Source organism: Cucurbita pepo, chromosome 6, assembly GCF_057944985.1.
Source record: "Cucurbita pepo subsp. pepo isolate OVF chromosome 6, ASM5794498v1, whole genome shotgun sequence".
Lineage (NCBI taxonomy): Eukaryota > Viridiplantae > Streptophyta > Magnoliopsida > Cucurbitales > Cucurbitaceae > Cucurbita > Cucurbita pepo.
In genome coordinates this window covers 2,410,790-2,433,964 of record NC_141803.1, presented here as the reverse complement: position 1 = coordinate 2,433,964, position 23,175 = coordinate 2,410,790, and the positions used below count along the sequence as shown (strand labels likewise).

At 32.4% G+C, this 23,175-nt stretch overlaps 3 protein-coding genes across 3 annotated transcripts; all 3 read left to right on the top strand.

Moving 5' to 3' along the window:
- Window positions 1-5,911: 5,911 nt before the first annotated feature.
- On the top strand, window positions 5,912-6,626 carry LOC111797608 (auxin-responsive protein SAUR19). The gene has a single exon (XM_023680664.2). It carries the CDS (start codon window positions 5,983-5,985, stop codon window positions 6,484-6,486), a length of 504 nt encoding a protein of 167 aa, XP_023536432.2. The 5' UTR covers window positions 5,912-5,982; the 3' UTR covers window positions 6,487-6,626.
- Window positions 6,627-8,105: 1,479 nt separating this feature from the next.
- LOC111797358 (Nucleotide-diphospho-sugar transferases superfamily protein) lies at window positions 8,106-9,152 on the top strand. The gene has a single exon (XM_023680346.2). It carries the CDS (start codon window positions 8,106-8,108, stop codon window positions 9,096-9,098), a length of 993 nt encoding a protein of 330 aa, XP_023536114.2. The 3' UTR covers window positions 9,099-9,152.
- A 1,598-nt stretch (window positions 9,153-10,750) lies between these two features.
- On the top strand, window positions 10,751-22,789 carry LOC111797339 (L-arabinokinase). The gene is made up of 28 exons (XM_023680320.2): window positions 10,751-11,133; window positions 12,032-12,139; window positions 12,768-12,836; window positions 13,101-13,184; window positions 13,397-13,473; window positions 13,600-13,666; window positions 14,008-14,065; window positions 14,201-14,268; window positions 14,347-14,409; window positions 14,705-14,758; window positions 14,847-14,949; window positions 15,030-15,139; window positions 15,242-15,361; window positions 16,091-16,147; window positions 16,419-16,591; window positions 16,683-16,842; window positions 17,236-17,319; window positions 17,670-17,795; window positions 18,116-18,328; window positions 18,503-18,590; window positions 19,401-19,444; window positions 19,533-19,628; window positions 19,718-19,794; window positions 20,348-20,548; window positions 20,988-21,153; window positions 21,246-21,317; window positions 21,432-21,635; window positions 22,552-22,789. The coding sequence occupies exons 1-28, from the start codon at window positions 11,044-11,046 to the stop codon at window positions 22,669-22,671; spliced, it is 2,952 nt and encodes a 983-aa protein (XP_023536088.2). The 5' UTR covers window positions 10,751-11,043; the 3' UTR covers window positions 22,672-22,789.
- Window positions 22,790-23,175: the final 386 nt, after the last annotated feature.

Sequence of the window (23,175 nt, the reverse complement as noted above, 5' to 3'; positions counted from 1 at the left end):
GTCAATGGAAAATTACACCCTCCAATTATTAGATTCTAAATGTAGTTGGGCCCATAAAGTGCCCTTAAAACTTTTGTATTAAGCTGTTACAATACCTTCTTTGGTGAGTCGTGGAATAACCCTTTTTCGGGCAAAATTCTTAGGAAAACGTATAGCATCTTTGTTCTTTATTTGTGAGCTAAATCGTAAATATTTACGCTTCCGTGTTAAATGACATGAATGTCTATTTAACCCATGGGTCAGAAAATCCTCGTTTAAACTCGAGAATGAGCTAGAAGAAATTTTTTTATATTATCTAACAAAATCAGGGACATTCTCTGTTCCCGCCCCGACTCCACTTCATATTATCTAACAAAACCAGGGATATATATATAGACTATTACAAGTAGGGTGGGACAAGAATTTAGGTAGAGTCGGGTGAAAACAGAGAAAAAAAAAATCTCTCTTTATTCTCGCGAAATGGTTAATGAAGCATCATTCTTATTCCTCGTGAAAAAGGAGATCCACTAGAGACTCTATGTCATTGGTTCTTGCTCGTAAATTTTATTCAAAAGTCATGCACATATATTTAATTAAATATTTTATTAGTTATCTATAATATTTTCAAAATTAACGTTATGTGCAAATACTAACCCGAGTTAAATATTAACTATTATTGAGTATGCTTGTATAGAATTTGAGTATGTTACATGGAGCTGTTACCGAAAATAAGTAAATAAATTTGCATAAAATATTAAAAATATAAAAATTTCCTAATTATCAAATAGAGAGGTACGTAAGCTGACCCGAACATTTAAAAGCTTTCTACGCCTAATCAGAATCTCACCGATCTATTTCGATGTTCTCCACGTGGCACCCTTGGATACCAAATAAAATAACCCATACTTTGTTTCTGACTCATTGCCACCATTATAACTCCCATCATTGAGCCTTTGATTATTATTATTATTATTATTTCTTTTTAATAACTTTGTTATTTATTTGTGAGATGGAATCTCTCTTTAATCTTTGATACCTTAGCCTTTTCTTCTTTATGATATATCATGAAATATGAATAATTCTTTTTGTAATAATAATAATAAAGTAAATCATTAATACAAATAAACTTATAAATATATAGTTTATTCTAATTATTAAATAAAGAGGATTCTCCTAACTCAATAATTGAATGGTACTTTTAAGAAGAAAATTTTTAAGAGTTTTTTTTTTTTTTTTTTTTAATTTGTTTTTTTAATATTTAAATATTTAAAAGGAAAAAAAAAACAATGGATCGTAGATAATGTAAAAATTGAATTTTTTATTTAATTTAATTTGTTGTATTTTATGGATATTTTTTTAATGTAAAATAGAAGTTACCACACACATGTTTTCCCATAATTAGAAACAGAAATATAAAAATATATAAAAAGAAAATTAAAATAGGCCCTCAAATTTCCAAACCATAATTATTACTTTTGAATTATTTAACTAAATTAAAAATTAAAAAAAAAATGATTGGGCAAAACATTGCAATTGTCCATGAAAATTCGGTATGTAAATGTGACAGGAAGCGAATATAAGGTATTGTAAGTGGAAGGAAGGTTAAGAATTTGGAGCATTTTGTGGCCGACAGTTATTTCCATTTAATGCCTTGTGATTTCCACATAAGCCCAATATTTTTTGCTTTTTTGAATGCGACCTATCCCTCCATACCATAATATTATTACATACCCGCTTCTATTATAAATAAAAATATCGAAATATTATAAAAAAAAATATTATTATTAGACACGAGCGTAACTAGCCACAAATCCTCAAACATCTAGAAACTTATTGATATAGAATATTAATTTTGTTCGTGTTATAATTTAGAATCTAATATAATGAAATGAAAGTCGAGGAATATAATTTTATTATTCAATTATTTTAATTTTATTTTATGAGCTATTAGAATTGTTTTGATAGAAATATTATTGGTTAGTTTTTATTAATCTGAAAAAAAAAAAAAAAAAAAAAAAAAAGACTCTATAGACTATGTAATTTATTTTATTTATTTATTTTTCTTCATTTTCTGGTGAAATTATTTTATGATTTTAAATTAAATTTAAGGTTTGTGAAGGTATCAGACGATACGTTTTGGGCTTCTTTCCGGCAATAATGGGCTTTTGTGGGCCGGAAACAAAACTGATCTCAGGCCCAACATCGAAACCACAAAATCCGCCTTTTGTCATGGGCGTGCAAAAATATCAATTTTTTTTTTTTAATAAATAAAAGAAGGAAAATATATTAGAAATATTAGGTTTATTTATTTTTTTTTATTTCAGAAAAAAAGGGAATATATGAAATAATAAATTCAATCACGAAATTGTGAATTTTATGGAATTTATTTTTTAAAAGAAATATTTGGATATTTAATATATTAGTTCATTAATTACTTAACTATGCAAAATAATTTATTTAATTAATTGGTTGCTTTAGGGTATCGATTGATTTTTATTTTTATTTTTATTTGTATTTTTATAATCCAATTATTAATAGCTGTTTCTTTAGTAACAACTTTGACCCAAAAACAAATTGTAACCACCCTATTTAGATTAATTGAATATAAATCATTGATTGGCCAATTATAAAATAAATATATATATGATTTTGCCCCTACTAATTAATCGCCATAGATTACTATTTAAATATTTTAATTCTGATATATTGACCTTACGAATTTGTTGGTAGGTAGTGTAACTTGAGCATAAAATTAATTGGTATAATCGACCTTAAATCATTGGTTGGTCCAAGAATTAGGAATAATCTATATATTTCAATATTATGATAATTAATAATTTATTTCGTAACTACTAATCATTGGTAGGTTCGTTAATTGTCAGCGGATTATTCATAAACAAAACTTTAAAGAAATATGTATTGCAATATTAGTTAAATTTCATATAGTTTATTTGTTAAAATAGGAAACTTTAAAGACTATATTATTTAATCGCCCCAATAAAGGAAGAAACTGATATTCATAATTAATATACTTTATTTGTTATTTTATTTTATAATTATTGATGTGATAACAGGCTAGCTATCACTTAAATACTTTAGTCTATAAAATAATGTAATAGAAGAAGAAATCCTAAGATTAATCGATAATTAATCATTAAATAAAAAATTACACTAAAAAAGTCAAAAGAAAATTGGTAGACCATAATCAATTATTATCTTATACCTAATATCAATCATGGAGCAATTTATATAAAGATAAATAAATAAATATAATTTATTTATTAAAGAATTAGAAAGTTGAGAGATTTAATTTAGATGATTTAATTTTGAATAAATTAGCTTCTTAATTAAGCAAAAGGGTGAAGAGTATGAGAGTTTGCGTTACTGCGGGGGAGCCAGAACGAAGCACGTGTTCGGTACTCCCATCGCATGAGTCCGTCTGAACAAGAAGCACGTGAGGACTTCTTTTTTCCTTATTTTAATTTTTCTAGAACTAATCAATCATAACAAATTGTAATATTTTGTAAGTATTTTATTGACTTATATTATTTTAATTTAATTAAAAATGTTTTTTTAATTAATTTTTATCAATCAAGTGCTCATCAATAATAGATTATAGTACCACAAGTCCCTCTCTTTAATTTACATTTAATATATATATATATATATATATATTATTTGGTCGCTTAATAACAAAAAGAATGTGGATTGATGATGGTTAATGAGTGGAATAATGATTTTGGGTGTTTGGGGTATAAATTAATTGGGATCGAACGGAATCTCTCTTTATTTCTTTCAGTGAGGTGCTGTCGTGCGGATCACGTTGCCGTTCTCATCTAAGCCCTCCATTTATTTAGGTCAAAGTCAAACATTTGCCCTCTTTTTACCGTTTAAATTGGTTAACCATCCTCAATACTTTCAATTTTAACTTTCAATTTTAACTGTGGCTAATTTAATAAAAATATTTTAACATCTTAAATTCTCTTAAACATATTTTAGAATTTTATAAATTTCATTAACACTCCTAATCTTTAATAAATAAATAAATAAATAAATAAATAAATATATATATATATATATATATATATATATATATATATATATATATATATATATATATATATATATATATAATTACCTTCATTTTTAAAGGTAAATGGTTGGTATTTTATTTTAACATACTCTTAAATTTTTAATAGTATTTAAAAACTACCTTCAATAGTAATTTTTTTTTATTAATATATATATATATATATATATATATATATATATTTTAAACAATTTAAAAATAGTTTTAAGGTTAATAATACCTATAAAATTTTTAAAAGTAACCTTAAAAATTCAAATTTTTTACTGTCAATCTATAAAATAAAACTATCTACGAACACCTCATAATTTATCTATAAACGTTTTAATGTTATTTTATAAAATTTATGATTATTTTTTTTAGTATAACCGTAAATGAAGTTTTATATAAAAGGATATTTTTGGAACAAATTATTAACCTTTTTACTCCTAAAACTAAGTTATGGATATTTTTTGTAATTTAAGATAATTTTTTAAAAGTTTAAATAATAATAATTGGAGAAAGTATAAATTTAATGTGATTTTTTAAAAATTAATTTAGCATTCAATTATTTTATTTAAAAAATGGCATATGGCATCAAGTGATGAGAACCCATTTAATAATTAAAAAAATGAAATAAAATACTCGGAAATTGTAACAAAAGATGGACATTGGAAATTGTAAAAAAAAAAAAAAAAAAAAAAAAAAAAAATCACATGGGATTCCATCGAAATCAAAGCAAAAGGGCAGTTAGGGCAGTTAAAATATTTGAATAATGATAGTACAATCGAACGGTACGAGACTTCCTTTGCCTTTGACTCTTTGCCTCGGGGAATCAAATCAATCTCTCATCGCTCCTTTCACCAACCATATATATCTTATTATTATTATTATTATTATTATGATTATAAATTTATAAATACAACCAAAATGGATCTCCACCTAAACCATCGCTTGCTTCAATCAAAATTACCTTTTTCTCCCTATTTAATATTCAAGTCAGATTTAAATAAAAATTAATATATTATTCATATATATTCAAAATGTTCCCTATTATTATTTTTTTAATTTTTTTAATAAAAATTGAGACTTAAAATAATTATCTAAATCGATTTAGAGAAAATATAAATTACAATTAATTCATTTGATTTGAGATTAAAAAAATAAAACGTAACAGGTGTACGGCGATTATAAAATGGAGGTTAGACTTTGGGGTCATTATTGATATTTATATTAATGGCTTAAATTTGCTAACCCCACATGGGTTATCTTCTACCGAAAATAGGAGCCGAGAGATTAAATGCCATACCTGTAAAAAGCTTCACACTTTTAATCCATTTTTTTAAGCCTTGGGTTGCGCACCCCACTTTAATAATAACGCTTTATTATATATTTTATTTTAATTATTAAACTCTTTAACTCTGGAATATAATTAAATAAATATTTAATTCAAGTATATATTTTGATTTCCAACTTTATATCATCAATAACAAATCGAGTTATATTTATGACTATTTAAGAAAGTAAAATCAATAAAATAGTAAATATGACGCAATAATTATTTTTAAAGAAATGACACAGCAAAAATTAATATATATTAATTATGGATCGGATATCAATAGAAATAATAAGTATAATGTTGATAGTCACTCACATTTTTTCTATCGGTGCTATTTAAAATTTAATTTGTTAAAATAAAATTAAAGAAAACTAAGATGGCAAGGGGTATAATGGTAATTACACAACAATTTAAATATTATTATTTGTAGACGATTTAGGGAATCTCAACAGAAAATACGGATAAAATTAATGAAAATTTTACGTTTTTTTTTTTAAATCCGAGTTTCCGAACTGCCTATAAATTCAGAGCGTCGAGAACAGAAACGACCCCTCTCCTTCTTCATTCATCACATTCCTCGTAAGAAATTAATTGCGGAATGGATCCAAATTCGAAGAAGTCGAACAAAATCAGAGACATCGTAAGGCTTCACCAGATCCTGAAGAAATGGCGGAAGTTAGCGGACTCATCCAAAATGGCGAACAAAGTCTCCGGCACGGCGGCGGGATCGGGAGGCAAGAGCATAAAGTTTCTGAAACGAACGCTTTCCTCTGGCGGTGAAATCTCCGGCGGCGCCGTGCCGAAAGGCTATTTGGCGGTGAGCGTAGGAGAGGAGCAAAAGCGATTTGTTATACCGACGCAGTATTTAGGGCATCCGGCGTTCGAGATTCTGTTGAGAGAGGCGGAGGAGGAGTTCGGGTTTCAACAAACGGGGGTTTTGAGGCTGCCGTGTGATGTAACGGTGTTTGAAAATGTGGTGAAATTGGTGGAGGAGAAGAAGAACGGGGATTTGTTAGGCGGAGAGGAGGTGTTGAGTTTCTGTTCCTTGGAAACGCTGCACATTACGACGTCGCATCGTCCGCAGAGTCCAATGTGCAGATAAATAGAGTTGTAGGACAAAAAGGGAAAAATTAGAAATCTTTTTCTTTTTCTCTCCTTTGATTCCTCCTTTATTGGTTTTTTTTGGATGAGGCAGATCAAATGTATGAAGAAATATGAAATATATGAATAATTTTTGTTTTTTAAAAAATATAATTAAATTTGTGATATTTCTCTCTCGATCTCTTTCCAAATCACTCGAGCATTATATTAATTTTAATTACCTCAAATTTCATCTTTATTATTTGTTTGTGTTTTAATTATTATTAATAATTGATTTTTTTTTTTTTTTTTTTTTTTTGTGTTTAGAATTATTTATATATTTTAGTCTAAATTATTCGGTATTTCCACCGAATTTAACTTAATAATATATATATTTTTTTAGGAAAAGTATGGAGTTAAAATGTGTTATATTTTTAGTATGTATAATTATTAATATATTTAAATGTACTTAAAATATTAGATGCTCAACAAATAATTCTCGTATATATATCCGAGTGTTTGCTCGTCATTTAGGGCGGTGACATTTAGGGCGGTGAGTGAGATTTCTGCCCATTGCAGTCACACTTTTGTTCTTCGCACCTGGATAGTACCATGACCCTTGTGCCCCGACCCTTGATCAAATAAACCCTCCTATGACCCACAACTCAAAATGAGCCTTGCGACGAGATGCAGACATTCCCCATGCTGCGATTCCCTCCAGTCCGTTCTCAGGTTGGGTTAGGAGAACATCCGAGCGATTGCCTTCGTGGATCCAAACGCACTCACAAGGCGCACAATAAAAATAAGATCGATAGAGACTTCATAAAGTACAATTTGAGCTGCCGATCGTAATGTTCATAAGGAATATTTCGAATGTAGATGAGTGAAGGTTCCCATGTGTGTATATATATATATTATTTAAAAGAAAGATAATTACAATTACCAAGGTAATCTAACTTAGGAGGAAAAAACAATATTTTATCAAAATTTCATTTTGAAGATATTTCTCAAACAAAATATAAGCATTAAAAAAAAAAAAAAAAAAAAAAAGCTACGGTCAATGGTCAAAGGTAATTGGGTGAATAGAAGAATTGCATTCAACGTCCAAACGCAAATCACGACAAAAAAATTTGTGACCTTCAAGACTTACAAGCAAGAATTAATATAACTTGTGACTAATTCATAAAATACCATTTACTGCATTTTAAATTCATAAACAAATGTCGTAATTTCTAATATTAGGATCATTTAGTTTTTTTTAATAATTACTGATCAAAACATATTGTTGTAGTGAATATTACTCTCATTAATTGATTGTCACGTGTCATGTGAGTCATTGAGAATAACTTTGGGTCAGAAAAATTTTAGTGTAAAGCATGTGAATATTAAAAAAATTATTGAAATGGATAATTGAAGTATAATTATTTTATAATAATTTCATTTTCGTAGATATTTTATTTAATTTTTTTATTTAGGAAAACTGTGCCTCCGTTCTTATTCACGTTCTTCCCATTTTGTTTATGAGCCAAGGAGTAAAGTTTACGCATCAGCTTGACACGACGTCGTTTAATGAAAAAGGAGATAAAATAAATTAATTTTTTTTTAAAAAAAATCTCAGATCTGAAGCAGAAGCAAGTGGAGATGAACTTCAAGTCACTAACGATCTTCATCCTCCTCTCTTTCTCCACCGCCGTGTGCTCTCTGCTGAAAGCAACCCCCGCCGCGTGCGACGCCGAATCCCTGCCGGACCGACGGAATCTACGATCGGATCAAATCACGGTCCTCATCAACGGCTATTACGAATCCCGCATCCCTCTACTCCAATCAATAGCCGCCACGTATGCCGCATCCCCAATCGTACACGCCGTACTGATCCTTTGGGGAAATCCCTCAACCTCGTCAAAAACCCTAACGCAATTGGCTCAAAACCTCACCACTGGACCCATTTCCGTAATCCGCCAATCTTCAAACAGCCTCAATTCTCGTTTCCTACCCCATAAGTCCATCCAAACCGGCGCCGTTTTGATCTGCGACGACGACGTCGAGATCGACATATCGTCCCTGGAGTTCGCGTTCAGAGTTTGGGGGAGAAACCCCGAACGACTTGTCGGCTTCTTCGTCCGGTCCCACGATCTAGACCTCTCGAGACGAGAATGGATCTACACCGTTCGTCAAGACAAATACTCGATCGTTCTCACGAAGCTGATGATTCTGAAGATGGAGTATTTGTTCGAGTATACTTGCGGAGGCGGAGCGGCGATGGCCGACATGAGAAGAGTTGTCGATCGGGAGCGCAATTGCGAGGATATCTTGATGAATTTCATGGTGGCCGACATGTCGAACGCTGGGCCTATTCTGGTTGCGGCGCAGAGGATCAGAGACTGGGGGGACCCACGGAATGATTACGATGAGAATGAACGGCTGGGATTGGGGGAGGGGGTTAGTGAGGTGGGGCTAAGTAATAGGAAAGGCGAGCATAGGAAGAGAAGGGGACGGTGTATAACGGAGTTTCATAGACGGCTGGGGAGGATGCCGTTACGGTATAGTTACGGGAAGTTAGTTAATTCAGTTGGCGAGCAGGCTTTGTGTAGAAAAGGAGGGAAGTTGGTCCCTTGCGATCATAACCTACAGTGAAGTTCCCTCTCAATAATATATATTTTTATTTTAGAAAAAAATATTAAAAACCGACCCAAACAGATCAACAAAATGGTCGATTGATCAATGACAAACTTCTCTCACAATCGTCACGTTTTCATTAAATGGAAACAGACTAATTTGTATTTTACATTGGTTTTCTCTCAAAACGTGTCAATCTACCAACGAACCGTCTTAATTCCTCATATAAATTGATTATGGGTTAAAACATATATTACTTACATTCATAATTAATAAGTTTAATTTATATTAAAATTATTTTTTAAAAATATTACAAATTTTATCCCAATAGTTTTTCTGTCTTTCGTTTGATCTTGTAAGTTGCTATGTTAGTACATTGTGTAGAGAGATTCATCTGTACATTGACCGGTGTTTTATCTACTAATATTTTTTCAAACAAATCATAATAAATTATAGTTTATCCAAATTACCATTTTAACATGTACCACCGACATTTCTATCTTCTCTTGTCATACGTGTTATTATTATTATTTTTTTTGGATTTTGTACTATATTAAACTTTAAATAAAAATGAAAATTTCTCTCATTCATTAACATTTTCAAACATAAATATAAGAAAATTTAATATTTAAATCCGTTATTTCCTAACAAGAAGATAAAAAAAAAATCTCTTAATATATTAACAATTTTTATTTTAAGTTTTTAAAAATATAAGGGTATTAATAATATTTTAAAAATTAATGGTATTTTAAACAGCAATACTAATGCTTCTATCCACGATGGTAAAAATATTTTTTAAGTTTTAAAAATATTTAAGGATATTAACAAATTTTTTAAAAATTGAGTTTACAAAATTTAAAAATATTTTTTAAAGTCAGGATCTTTAAACATTAAATCATTATATTTTTTTAGTTTAGATTATTATTTAATTTTTAAAGAAATTAAACTTTTTTTCAAAATTAATTTAGCCTTTTATTAATCGGTCTATTTTTATAAATTATAGTTTTACTTACCTTTATCTTGTTTTATTATTATTTTTTTTTTCTCTTTTTAACTCAATCGGAAAACTAAAAAATAATTACTTTATAAAAACTTTTATTTTATTTTTTAATTTATTTAAAGTCAACTGTTTTTTTTTTAAATGGTAAGGAACATAACTTTTTCTTCTTATTAAATAATTTATTGTGTTTATTTGATGTGTCACACAATTATGACATGCCTTTTGTAAGGCTAGCAAATAAGAAATATAATATGAACAAATTTCCATAATAATGATAGTGCTTAAAATGTTACCATTTCAGGTTCATCCTAATCTACTCTCTAGCCATTTCCAAATGATTATCAAACTAAATTTCATGATAAAATTAATACTAAATTACACGTCAAAAATTAAATTATCCATATATTTAGCACAACCTAAAATATAATTTGAGGGAGCTAATTTTAGAAAATATTGTTATTTTTTCTTGATGGGGAAGAAAAGACAGCTTGATTTTCATCCCGTCCACGTCATTTATTTAAATTAAATTCAAGCCAGATAAATTTATAACCAAATTGAAATTATGGTTTGATATCGACCCTTAACCCATACCACCAGTTCCCTCTTTTTATTTTATTATTATTTTTTCCTTTTTTGAAAAGGAGTATAAAAGTCCGAAATAGTTAAGAGGGTTCATTTGGATCTTCGAAAGGAGTTCCTCCCGCTCCTAACATAATTCTTCTTCCTTTTATGGCGGGAAATCTGGGTTAGATAACGCTGAATGACGAGGCGCGACGTCCATTCCAGATCCATTCTCGAATGAGCGAATAGCCATTGGAATTATCCTTGATTTGTTTCAACTCCAATTCTGTTGTGTATTTTTATTCTCGGTAATCGAGGGAGCGAAAATTGAAGATAATCTGTTGGACTCGATTGAGAGTTGCGAATACAAGGAGCTAAAGGAGAGTGCAGATTCAGCCGGAGATGGAGGCGGATTTGGCGTCGGGGAATCGTTTGGTCTTCGCTTACTACATCACAGGCCATGGCTTCGGCCACGCCACTCGCGTTATTGAGGTTTGATCTTCCGTTAAAGAATGTTGATTGAATGTGTTTTTTCCGATGGATATATGCGATTGATTTTGGTCTGGTTTGAATTCTTCTGTTCTCAGATTTGTTGTTTAGAAATCATGTAAGGTCATTTCTGATGTCAAATTTCGTTAGTTTTGGAATGTCGAGAGATTTCTTCAGTGCTTGATCATATCGTCTTCTCCCGCTCGAAATGTTGATTAATTTTGATATTTATTTCCTGTAATGTTGTGTAACTTATCCTTCTGACAGTCTCCTTCTGTTTTGATTGAATGTGTTCGTCTATGCTATGGAGTTTGAATTTCGTTCTGTTATGAGCTCGAATTCGCCTCTCCTCGTATTTGTTGATTAGAAATTCTGTAAGGCCAGTTCTCGAGTCAAATTTCTTTAGGTTTCAAATGTCGAGAGATTTCTACATGCTTGATCGCATTTACACTTCTCTCGCCTGGAATGTCGATTAGTTATAACGTGTGTTTCCTGTAATGTAACTCAAAACTTCACGAAAGTCTTACTAAATTTTATTCGGTTTTGATTGAGTGTGTTATTCTTTTGAATGGAGTTTGGATGTCGTTCTATTACGAGCTTGAATTCTTCTGTTCTCGGATTTGTTGTTTAGAAATTCTATAAGGCAAGTCCTCCCGTTAAATTTCATTAGTCAATGAATATCGAGAAATTTCTTTGGTTCTTCATCACTTTTTCTTTCTTTCGTTCGAAGTGTTGATTTATGTTGATCTACGTTTCCTGTAATGTTACTTGTCCTGCGTTTCCTGTAATGTTTTTCTTCATGGAATTATTTTTATTAGTTAGTATGCATTGCTTTACTATGTTGTTGATCTTCTTCTTCTTCGCTTGAGAATTGTTAATCCTACTTGTTCTGTGCAAAAAGGTCGTTCGGCACCTGATACTTGCTGGCCACGAGGTACATGTGGTCTCCGCTGCCCCTGAGTTTGTTTTTACTTCTGCAATCCAGTCCCCTAGGCTATTCATTCGGAAGGTAAGTTTGACCAAGACTTGCGTCTGACTGCTGGTGATTGCTGCTAAGATGTTCATCAAGCCAATTCGTTTCATTTTAAATATGTTTCAATTATTTATTATTTTAATAATCGAACGTATTCTGCTAGTGGATATAATGCAGAAGTTTCAGTTTTAATTTGACTTTAAACATCGTACTTCTTATTTTCTATGTGCAACGCTTCATAGTTCATATTAATATTATTGATTACTGTGTTATTTTTTGTACACATTGCACACCTCCTCTCATTTGAGGCTCACATTTTCTTTCTTCGGTCTCGCGCTGAAGAGAGACCTCACGCTTTTTAAACGTAATTGGAAAAATGAAAACTTATGTGATGCATTCTTCTTGGGGACTAAGGCAAATATTGTTGACGTACTTGATCAATTAATAATGATTAACATTTAGATGTAGCTGAAGCATTGAACTAAAGTTGATAGTTTTTTTTTTTATAATATAACATGTTTTCATGAACTCGTAGAATTTGAAGTTAAGTGCTTGATTTTCAGTTGGAACTCAAATCGCATCCACTTAAAATATTGTGGCATGATTAGTTGCAAACAAACCTCTAAGTATTTGATAGATTTATATATTTTTTTATCAACTGTAGGTATTGTTGGACTGTGGGGCTGTCCAGGCTGATGCACTGACAGTCGATCGCCTGGCATCCTTAAAGAAGGTGAGGAGTTACTATCATCATTATCCTTTTTAATTTCCTTCCAATTTCTTATTTGTATCCACGTCGACGTGTATAACTTATAAGATGATTCTTCCAAATATGAATACAAATTTTACAAAATATGACATGTTGCATCGTCCTTCCCTATTAATCTGCCATCGTATCACAACTACTAATTTGTTTTCTTCTTATCAGGTCACTGGTTTTTTATTTCCTTTTCTTATCGTTTGACTAAATATTGTCTGTTCCTTTGGTCATTTTTAGTATCACGAGACAGCTGTTGTGCCCCGGTTTACTATTTTGGAAACAGAAGTAAAGTGGCTGAAGTCAATCAAAGCTGATTTAGTGGTAAATACCTGTGATATATGCATACTTAAATCATTGCCACTTTGACTATTTGGTTATGTGGAAGTGGTCATGAGAAGGAAAATATTGTGGCTCTGGAGCAAAGTAGTACAAGCAACTTTCATGATTGTGGACTTTAAGTCACGACATGAATAATTTAATTTAAATTATATTTCAAGAATTTTGATAATTTCGCTTCTATGAAATGTAAACAGGTTTCGGATGTTGTACCAGTTGCTTGCCGTGCTGCTGCTGATGCTGGGATTCGCTCTGTTTGTGTTACCAACTTCAGGTAACTCATTGACACTAGCACGTTTACTCTTTTACTTGTGGTATCACTTCACTTATTTTTCATGATGTCATGCAGTTAACAAACAAAATGTTTTGAGGCCAGTAGTCATTAACTTTAGTTTTGCAGTTGGGATTTCATCTATGCAGAGTATGTAATGGATGCTGGGCATCACCACCGTTCGATTGTCTGGCAGGTAATTTTTTATTTTATTTTATTTTATTTTATTTTATTTTTTTTATTTGAATCAGTATTTGAGTATATTCCTAAACGATAAGCATTTTTTCCTTGGTCAGAAACATTTAACTTTTTTCACCGTTGTGGTGGTTATTACTATTGTTACTTATTGGACAATTTTGAATTGATATGACTTTTTGCCATGTTTTAACACCTAAGAAAAATTGAATGTGAAATTTGAAAGTGTCAATGAGTCTGTTCTTCATTTTTGTATCAGTGAAGAGAAACTGTGTACTGTGATGCTATAATTCTTACTGTTCTTGGCATAGACACCTAACCTGTTGTGCTGCTGCAATGCAGATATCAGCGGATTATTCACATTGCGAGTTCCTGATCCGCCTCCCAGGATACTGTCCAAGTATATTTTTAAGACAGTTGCATTTTCCCCCTTCCTACTACTAGATATATATTTGCATTTTATAAAATTAGTTCTATATTCATTATTTTTTTTCATGTTTTTGATATTTTGTCTGCATGCGTCTTGTTTCTGCAGTGCCTGCTTTCCGCGATGTCGTTGATGTACCTCTTGTTGTGAGAAGGTTGCACAAAACACGGCAGGAGGTTTTGCATTCTACTGAGCTCCTTCACTCGATTATTTTTGTTTCATATGTGATTCTCTTACTCAAGTTCTTATTATAGGCAAGGAACGAACTGGGTATTGGAGATGATGTCAAATTACTCATCCTTAATTTTGGCGGACAGGTGGGATGAATTGATTGATTCTTTTCCTATATGGTTTGTGAAATATTTGTTAAAATTTCCATGTCAAAAGTTTGATTCTTTCTTTTGTTTGCTCCTATGAATTTGGATGCCTGCTTGGACGTTCATCACACCGCGAAACACTTGCATACTTTGACTAGATTACTGTTTATGCACTTGAATTTTTTATTTCCCCAAGTTATATTTTTGGAACTTTATTTGTCTTTGGTTGCATGATTTTGAATAAGTTTTTGTATTCCACTAATGATTTACATCTGTTTCATTGTCCTTTTGTCAGCCTGCCGGCTGGAAGTTGAAAGAGGAATATCTACCTCCTGGTTGGCTTTGCCTGGTATCCTTCTAGCATTTCATTTGGTTCAATAGTATGCATAAGCTGCTATTATGCTGTTATTTGAAATATCGTATCTTTTGGCGGTCAGGTGTGTGGTGCTTCAGACACTGAAGAGGTTCCACCAAATTTCATTAAGCTCGCCAAAGATGCGTATACACCAGATATGATAGCGGCTTCTGATTGCATGCTCGGTGTGTGAAATATAATTTTGTAAGTAGCTGAGCTTAATGAATGGATTGAAACACATCAGAACATGTTCCATCCTTTTCAGGAAAAATTGGTTACGGAACCGTTAGTGAAGCGTTGGCATTCAAAGTACCCTTTGTCTTCGTACGAAGAGATTATTTTAATGAAGAGCCATTTTTAAGGAGTATGCTTGAGGTGCTATTATCTATTTTGTCTTCAATGATTCTTTCCTTGTAGTTTTTTCTCTTTCTATACAAATTGGTTAATAAGTCCTATTTTTCACTGTTCCGTTAACAGTATTATCAAGGTGGGGTCGAGATGATAAGGAGGGATTTACTCACTGGTCAATGGAAGCCTTATCTTGAGCGTGCTATTAGTTTGAAACCTTGCTATGAGGGAGGTGTCAATGGTGGTGAGGTACACTCCTGTTCTATGATTTCTTCTGATGGTCACAGAATCAGGATCCTGTTACTTGCATCTGTATGGTTTGAGGGACATGATGTCGCATGATATAGAACTATCAATTTTCTTGATATGATCAATCAATCTATCTCATGCATTATCTTATTTTTAATATGTTCATTAACTTCAGATTTGTACTTATTAACTTAATCCCATTGGGTGTTACCAAGATATGAGGATATCTTAGATTTCCACTTAAGGCCATGGCATTGTTTGAATTTTTTTTTTTGGTTCCGATGGGGAGGACGGACTAGAGCAAGAGATGAAATTGCATAAATACCCTAAATAGGAGGCACAAACTATCACACTTCCAGAGCTATCGGCCTTATGAGATCCTTAAGGTTGGGACGTCGTTAAGGATTTTATTAAAGAAATGAAGTGCTCTTATGAGGGTGCTGATGATATTCGACTAAAGCAGCTAATATACTGCTATATCGATATTCTTAATCTTACAATTCATAACTACGATGTTCATGATCATTTTTCCAGTTTACCACTTAGAATGTCATTTTAAATTGGAACTTCACCCGTTTCTGATCTATCAATCTTCCCTAGTATTTAATCTTTTTTTGGTTCTTCCAAGTGGTTCTTTAAGATCCCATCATCAATGAAATTGTTGTTTTTTAATTTGCACCTCTTATGCTCTTTACTGTTTAACGGTTCATATTTCTTCAAAATCTGCAGGTTGCAGCCCATATTTTGCAAGAGACAGCTAGCGGGAAAAATTATTCATCTGACAAGGTCAAGAAACTTTTTATCTTGTGAAATATGAGTAAAAATGGCATTGATCATATCCTTTTGTTATGATAGAATTAAATTAGGCATTACCAAGACACCAACTTTAACATGCGTTTTATTGGACAATTTAGTTAACGAAGGTAAGTAGTGTATATGTATGGTTCAATATATTTGAAAAGAACTAAAGAAGTTGCGTTCTAATTTCGTTACAATTTTCTGTGTTTTGTTTTTAATCACACCAGAATTTCATTATAGCTTCTTTTTGAAAATGTAGTTTAGTGGGGCAAGAAGATTGCAAGATGCCATAGTCCTAGGATATGAACTCCAAAGGATTCGTGGTCGAGATCTCTACATTCCAGAATGGTATGCGAATGCTGAAAATGAATTTGGCCTTTCGAAAGCACCACCTACTTCCCGTGTGGATGAGAGAAGCTCACCAATAGACTAGTGAGAATCTTGTTGCATTTGAAGAGTTCTAATAACTTGGAAGAACAATTTGTATAAATATAATTTGATGCTTCTCCATTTGTTCTTTTAGTAATATACAGGATTTTGAGGTGCTTCATGGTGACGTTCAAGGTTTTCCCGACACAGTGAGCTTCTTAAAAAGCTTGGTCGAATTAAGTGCATTGAATGACAGTGGAAACACTGAGAAACGGCGGGAACAGAAGGCTGCTGCTGGACTCTTTAATTGGGAGGTTGTGTTCACATGAACTAAAATATTCTTTTAATTTCATCTCACTACTTTTTCGTGGTGCTCAATCATCTCAGTCGATAATGGTAATAATATAAATGTTAATGGATTTGGAGGAGGGCCTGTTTAAATACACTATCTTTGCTTAGATCAACATCGTATAAGAAGCTCTTAATTTGCTGCATTGTCATCTTCTAAGTAATATTCAGGATTAAGGACCGTGCTTTAATTTACAGATATTACAGCTTTAAGAGGAATAACCCATCAAATTTGGGATTGGCACTTCATAGTACAAAGTAGTGATGAGAATCCAAACAAATTTTCGAACACCATAGTTAGTTTCATGGTCCTACCTTTGCCTTTTAATATAATTTTTTCCTTTTTCTGTTCCTTACAGGAAGACATTTTTGTAACAAGAGCACCTGGAAGGTTGGATGTCATGGGAGGCATCGCTGATTACTCTGGAAGCCTCGTCTTGCAGGTATCATCGATCATTGATCTTGTAGTCTTTTTAATAATAAGCAGAAATTTGGATTAGCAATTAGAGTAGGCGAAATGCCAAATTGATTCCTTATCAAGGTTGTGAGTTTCCCTCCTTACAGAACACAACAGGTATAGAAAAAAAAAATGTTTTGTTGGCTTGACTGCTTTTCTCTCTCTCTCTTTTTCCCCATGGTTTTCCCTTCTAATATAATATTTAACTTGTTTTATTTATATCAGCTTCCATTTTTCTTCAAATGTTCACTCATTTTTCCGGATGATCTCTACTACTGTTTCTCTTACAATCCCTTATCCTTTCTTGCATTTTTGCTCCCCCCCTTGCCTCTCCAGATGCCTATAAGAGAAGCCTGTCATGTTGCAGTGCAGAGAAACCATCCTAGTAAACATAGGCTTTGGAAGCATGCACAAGCTCGACAGAATTCCAGTGTACAAGGCCAAACACCAGTTCTTCAAATAGTATGTGTCATCTTCTATGAGGCCCCTCTTTGCACAGCGCACTTCGCAAGCACTTTCTTCTTTTTTCTTGTTCATCGTAATTGCACTATTTTATATCTTTATCAAATTCCCTATTATTAGAAAGTTGGGTCTATTATTTTCTATAGAAGCGTTACAGTAATTTTTCTCTCAAAGAAGTGTGATACAATGATTGAATTTACTTACTATCTTGGCCCTCTTGTGGGTTAGAAGAAAAAGAACGCAAGTTCTTTTAGAAATATGTTAATGAAATTCAGATTGTTTGAGGTGTTTCCTTTCTTCTTAATTGTTATCCAAATCAGGTATCTTACGGGTCTGAGTTGAGCAACCGTGCCCCAACCTTTGATATGAATCTATCTGATTTCATGGACGGAGATAAGCCAATTTCGTATGAGAATGCAAGAAAATTCTTCGGTAAAGATCCAGCACAGAAGTGGGCAGCATATGTTGCAGGGACAATCTTGGTTTTAATGAGAGAGTTGGGTGTACGATTTGAAGACAGTATCAGTGTGCTGGTATCTCTCTCTCTCTCTCTCTCTCTCTCTTTATTGTTTGCAGACAGTTATTAAGTGCAAATATGTAGGTCTTCAGCATGTGAAACTGTTGATAATTCATTACTTCTGTAGTAACATATATCGTTTCGATCTATAATTTCCACGTACGGACTCTTTACATTGCAAATATAACAGGTTTCCTCAGCAGTGCCAGAAGGTAAAGGTGTATCTTCATCTGCCTCCGTGGAAGTGGCCTCGTTATCTGCTATAGCTGCAGCTCACGGTAATTTAACTTCTTGATTATTAATTAATTTAAATATAATCAAGAGAAACTCTTTTTTTTTTTTGAGTTTAAAGATGAGCAATGCTAGTAAATCTGCTTGGACGTGTTTCTGCTAAGTAAAAACATTTAACGTTAGGTTAACTCATGTATAACTTTTCAATAAAACCCTGTGCACTTTAGGTGCGAGATCCCCCATCGGTTGGGGAGGAGAAAGAAACACCCTTTATAAGGGTGTGGAAACCTCTCCTTAGTAGATGCATTTTAAAAACCTTGAGGGGAAGCCCGAAAGGGAAAGCTCAAAGAGGACAATATCTGCTAGCGGTGAGCTTGGGCCGTTACAAATGGTATCAGAGCCAGACACCGGGCGATGTGCCAACAAGGACGCTGGGCCCCGAAGGGGGTGGATTGTGAGATCCCACATCGATTGGGGATGAGAATGAAACACCATTTATAAGGGTGTGGAAACCTCTCCCTAGTAAACGTATTTGAAAAAACTTGAGGGTAAGCCCGAAAGGAAAAACTCAAAGAGGACAATATTTGCTAGCGGTGGGTTTGAGCCGTTACATTAGGCATGACTTTATCCTTAGTTAATGCTAAAACTCACAGACGAAGTTACTTCACAATTTTATTGCGCATAAATTTAAACTGGATTCCTTTAGACCCATTCGTAATGAAAATAACTGTTTCCAATTTGTTTTTGCATGCGAATGATATCGACCATTTGTATTGATTGGGTTTTGTCTCGAGTGAAGTAATTTAGCTTCATTTATTAGAGAAATCAATTGAACGGATGTCATTGATATCGTACAGGATTGAGTGTCGGTTCAAGAGATGTAGCTCTACTTTGCCAAAAGGTTTGAATCCCAATGACCTTCTCCTTATCAAAGGCTTCAACGCCAATTTGTACCTAAGCTATCGGTTGAATGCCTAATCACGTACTAGGTGGAGAATTGCATTGTGGGAGCTCCATGTGGTGTTATGGACCAGATGACGTCAGCATGCGGAGAAGCCAACAAACTACTAGCAATGGTGTGCCAGGTACAACATATAATCATTTCAGGGCTGCCTACTATGATATGCAGTTTTCCTTTTCAGTGAGATCATAAAAGTTTGGTTGTTATTTTCAGCCTGCTGAGGTACTTGGACTTGTTGAGATACCAAGCCATATTCGATTTTGGGGCCTTGATTCAGGAATACGCCACAGGTATCATTCTACTTTTGTCTTCTTTGTTTTTGTTGTTTGGCTTATTAGAATTTCGGCCATAAGTGGTTTGGAAAATTACTGTTTTTTGCCCTTGTCTGTCATTTTTAGAAAGAGCTTTGATTTGGATTTCTCTCACGCCAAAATTCTTTTTCTAGCAAAGGAAAAGCTTGTGAAGTTGCTAATTTTACAAATTATTCAATCTGTCATGTGTGTTTTACCATTGAATCGAATCGAATCCCTTCAGTTAAGTTAAACTCTTCTAATTGGAAGTTTCAAAAACTTGCTATAACATAAGCGAACTGAACTTTAATAATTTAACCTTTTCATTTCGTTTGAATAACTCAAGCATCTATGTATCACATGCAAGTTGTCCACATCCTTTTATAATTTGATTTGAAGCAATGTTCGTGAAATGAAGCTAAGACTTCGTTCAGTAACGATTTCGTTTTCAATTCTATTTTTTAAATTTATGCTTGTTTTCTTCCAATTTTTCAATATGGATTTTTTTACCTTTGTTAAAGACAATTTTAAAGCTGCACTGTTTCTCTGGTAGTGTTGGCGGTGCGGACTATGGTTCGGTAAGGATAGGAGCATTTATGGGCAGAGAGATCATCAAGTCTACCGCATCTTCTATGTTACCAGTGTCATCTTCCGTCGCTAATGGTGTAAATAATTATGATTCCGAGGATAATGGTGTCGAATTGCTTCAATCCGAGTCTTCATTGGACTACTTGTGCAACCTTCCGCCTCACAGGTAATAGAATGCCCATCTTAACATTTTCCCTTGAATTTGAACGTTGGATTAATGACATTCTCCTTGATTTCATCCATCCACATCTATCATCCCATCGCCATTTCAGATAGTTTCTTTCTCGAAACCGTTTTTACTATAAGACTCTCCACAATGGTATGGTATTGTTTACTTTGAACATAAGTTCTCGTAGCCTTTCTTTTGGTTTCTCCAGACCTCATACCAATAGAGATAGTGTTCCTTACTTATAAATCCGTGATCTTCCTCTTAATTAGCCAATGTGGACTACTTCTCTCAATAATCCTCAACACAAAATAGGAGAGCAAAACCGAGTAGAGGCCGGGTAGAGAGAATCGCCTTCCAAAACTAGAAGAGCCGTCCAATCGTTAGTAATCATAAGAAAGTTGTAATATCTTCTAACTGATCTATCTATCTATTTCAGGTATGAAGGTGTGTATGCAAAGGTGCTCCCTGAATCCATGACTGGGGAGAATTTTGTGGAGAAATTCGTTGATCACAACGATCCAGTTACGGTGATTGATGAGAAGTGCAACTATGAAGTTAGAGCTTCTGCAGGACACCCCATTTACGAGAACTTCCGTGTCAAGGTTTGGAATTATAAACTGTAGCCTTAGTTAACGATATTAGCTCCTAAAGAAATTAACTACGTTACTCTTCTTCACTTCTTTTATGTGAGCAGGCCTTCAAAGCCCTGCTTACTTCCGCAGCTTCTGATGAGCAACTTATATCCCTTGGAGAGCTGTTATATCAGGTTTGTTTAAGTGTCTAATTGCTACATCTTCATCGCGTTTCTCAAAATTTTAAAAATACTTGTGAATAAAAGAAAAGAAAAGTTGCTAAAAGTAGATGTTATTGTGGGGTGCAGTGCCATTACAGTTACAATGCGTGTGGACTGGGGTCAGATGGGACAGATAGGCTTGTACAGTTGGTACAAGAAGCCCAGCACTCTAAGTCTAGTGGATTTGAAGATGGGACCTTATATGGAGCAAAGATTACTGGTGGGGGCTGTGGCGGAACAGTTTGTGCGATTGGCAAAAACAGCTTACGCAGCAGTCAGCGGATCATTCAGGTAACCCCCCAATTTTCTAATCCCCTCTCTCTTTCTTTCTTTCTTTCTTTCTTTCTTTTTTAATTATTTTTTTTATTTTAATTTTTAGTGAATTTAACCTCTTAATTTTTAAATCAACATTAACTTGAATATAGCTTAACTACATCTTTAACTAAGAATTACTTGAAAAAAAATTGGTATATATTATCTTAATTGACTCACATAGGTACTTTGAGAAAGAGAAAAGTAAAATAAATTTGTATTCTTTTTTTTTTTTTTTTTTTTTTAATTGTCCTTTTAAAATGGTTTTCTGTTTACAACTATAAAACTATCATATCATGATTCTTTTAAAAATTCTACCAATCAATGTACTTATTTTTATAAATTTAGTTTTCAAACTTTTATCATTATATTTATATTTATGAAATATTAGATAGGTTGTAGAAAAGTAGTTCGAAAAAGCAATTTGAGAGGGTGAGAATAAAACAACAGAAGTCCCATATTATGATTTCTTTTAATTTTGCCGTTCAATATACCTTTCTATTTTTATAAATTTAGCTTTCAAACTTTATTATTATATTTATATTTGTGAAAAAGAAAAGTAAGTTGGTGAGAATAAAACAATGGTTGTAGAAAGAGATTTTAGGAGAGTAATATTAGACGGAGGAGTTGAATACTTGTTGAATTAAATTAAAATAAAATTAAATGTGTACATATTTTAGGAAAAATTCATTCCCACCAATTAAATGTTAAAATAAATTATATAATATTAATTTAAAACACATTAATTCATAGATCTTTTATAAATTTATCTTCTCTCTATTCTCGTATTTTTTAATTTTAGAAACTAATTAAGAAGAATTACTATCTTATTTATTATTTTGACAAATCTTTAAGCCTAAAGAACTGAATCGTATTGGTTTTGGCTAAATCCAAGATACAACAGAGGTACAAAGCTGCAACAGGCTATTTACCGTTCATTTTCGAAGGCTCATCTCCTGGTGCTGGAAAGTTCGGGTATTTAAGAATAAGAAGACGCATCTCTCCAAAACATTAAACTAATCTATTTCTAAATAGACGCAATGGTTCTGTCAAAAAAACGTCACGAATTATGTTGTTTATGTATTGTATTTTAAGCAACAATGTTATCATGGGAATGTTGGGTTTTTTATTTATCTGTATAGTTGCTAAAACTCTATTTGAATTTCTCTTTTTTTAGTTTTTGAAGCTTGAAATGAATTTTAAAAACACTAAATAAGTTGAATTTTTCCAAACCAAATGGTTGTCAAACAAAATCTATTTTTTTCTATTTAAAAAAATTAAGCTAATAAATACTACTTTTATTTGTTTTATAAGGCTACTTTTAGGAAAATATTCAAAATCTAACCCAACTTTATAAACTAAAAAAATTAAAATTTTCAAACACATTTTTGAAATTTACTTTAGAATTCAAATATTTTTTCACATGAAAGTGGAAAACGAACCAAAAGAAAACAACAAAATGATTACTATCTTTGTTTTAATCGAGTAATTTTGTTTATAAAACAACCTATTAACACTT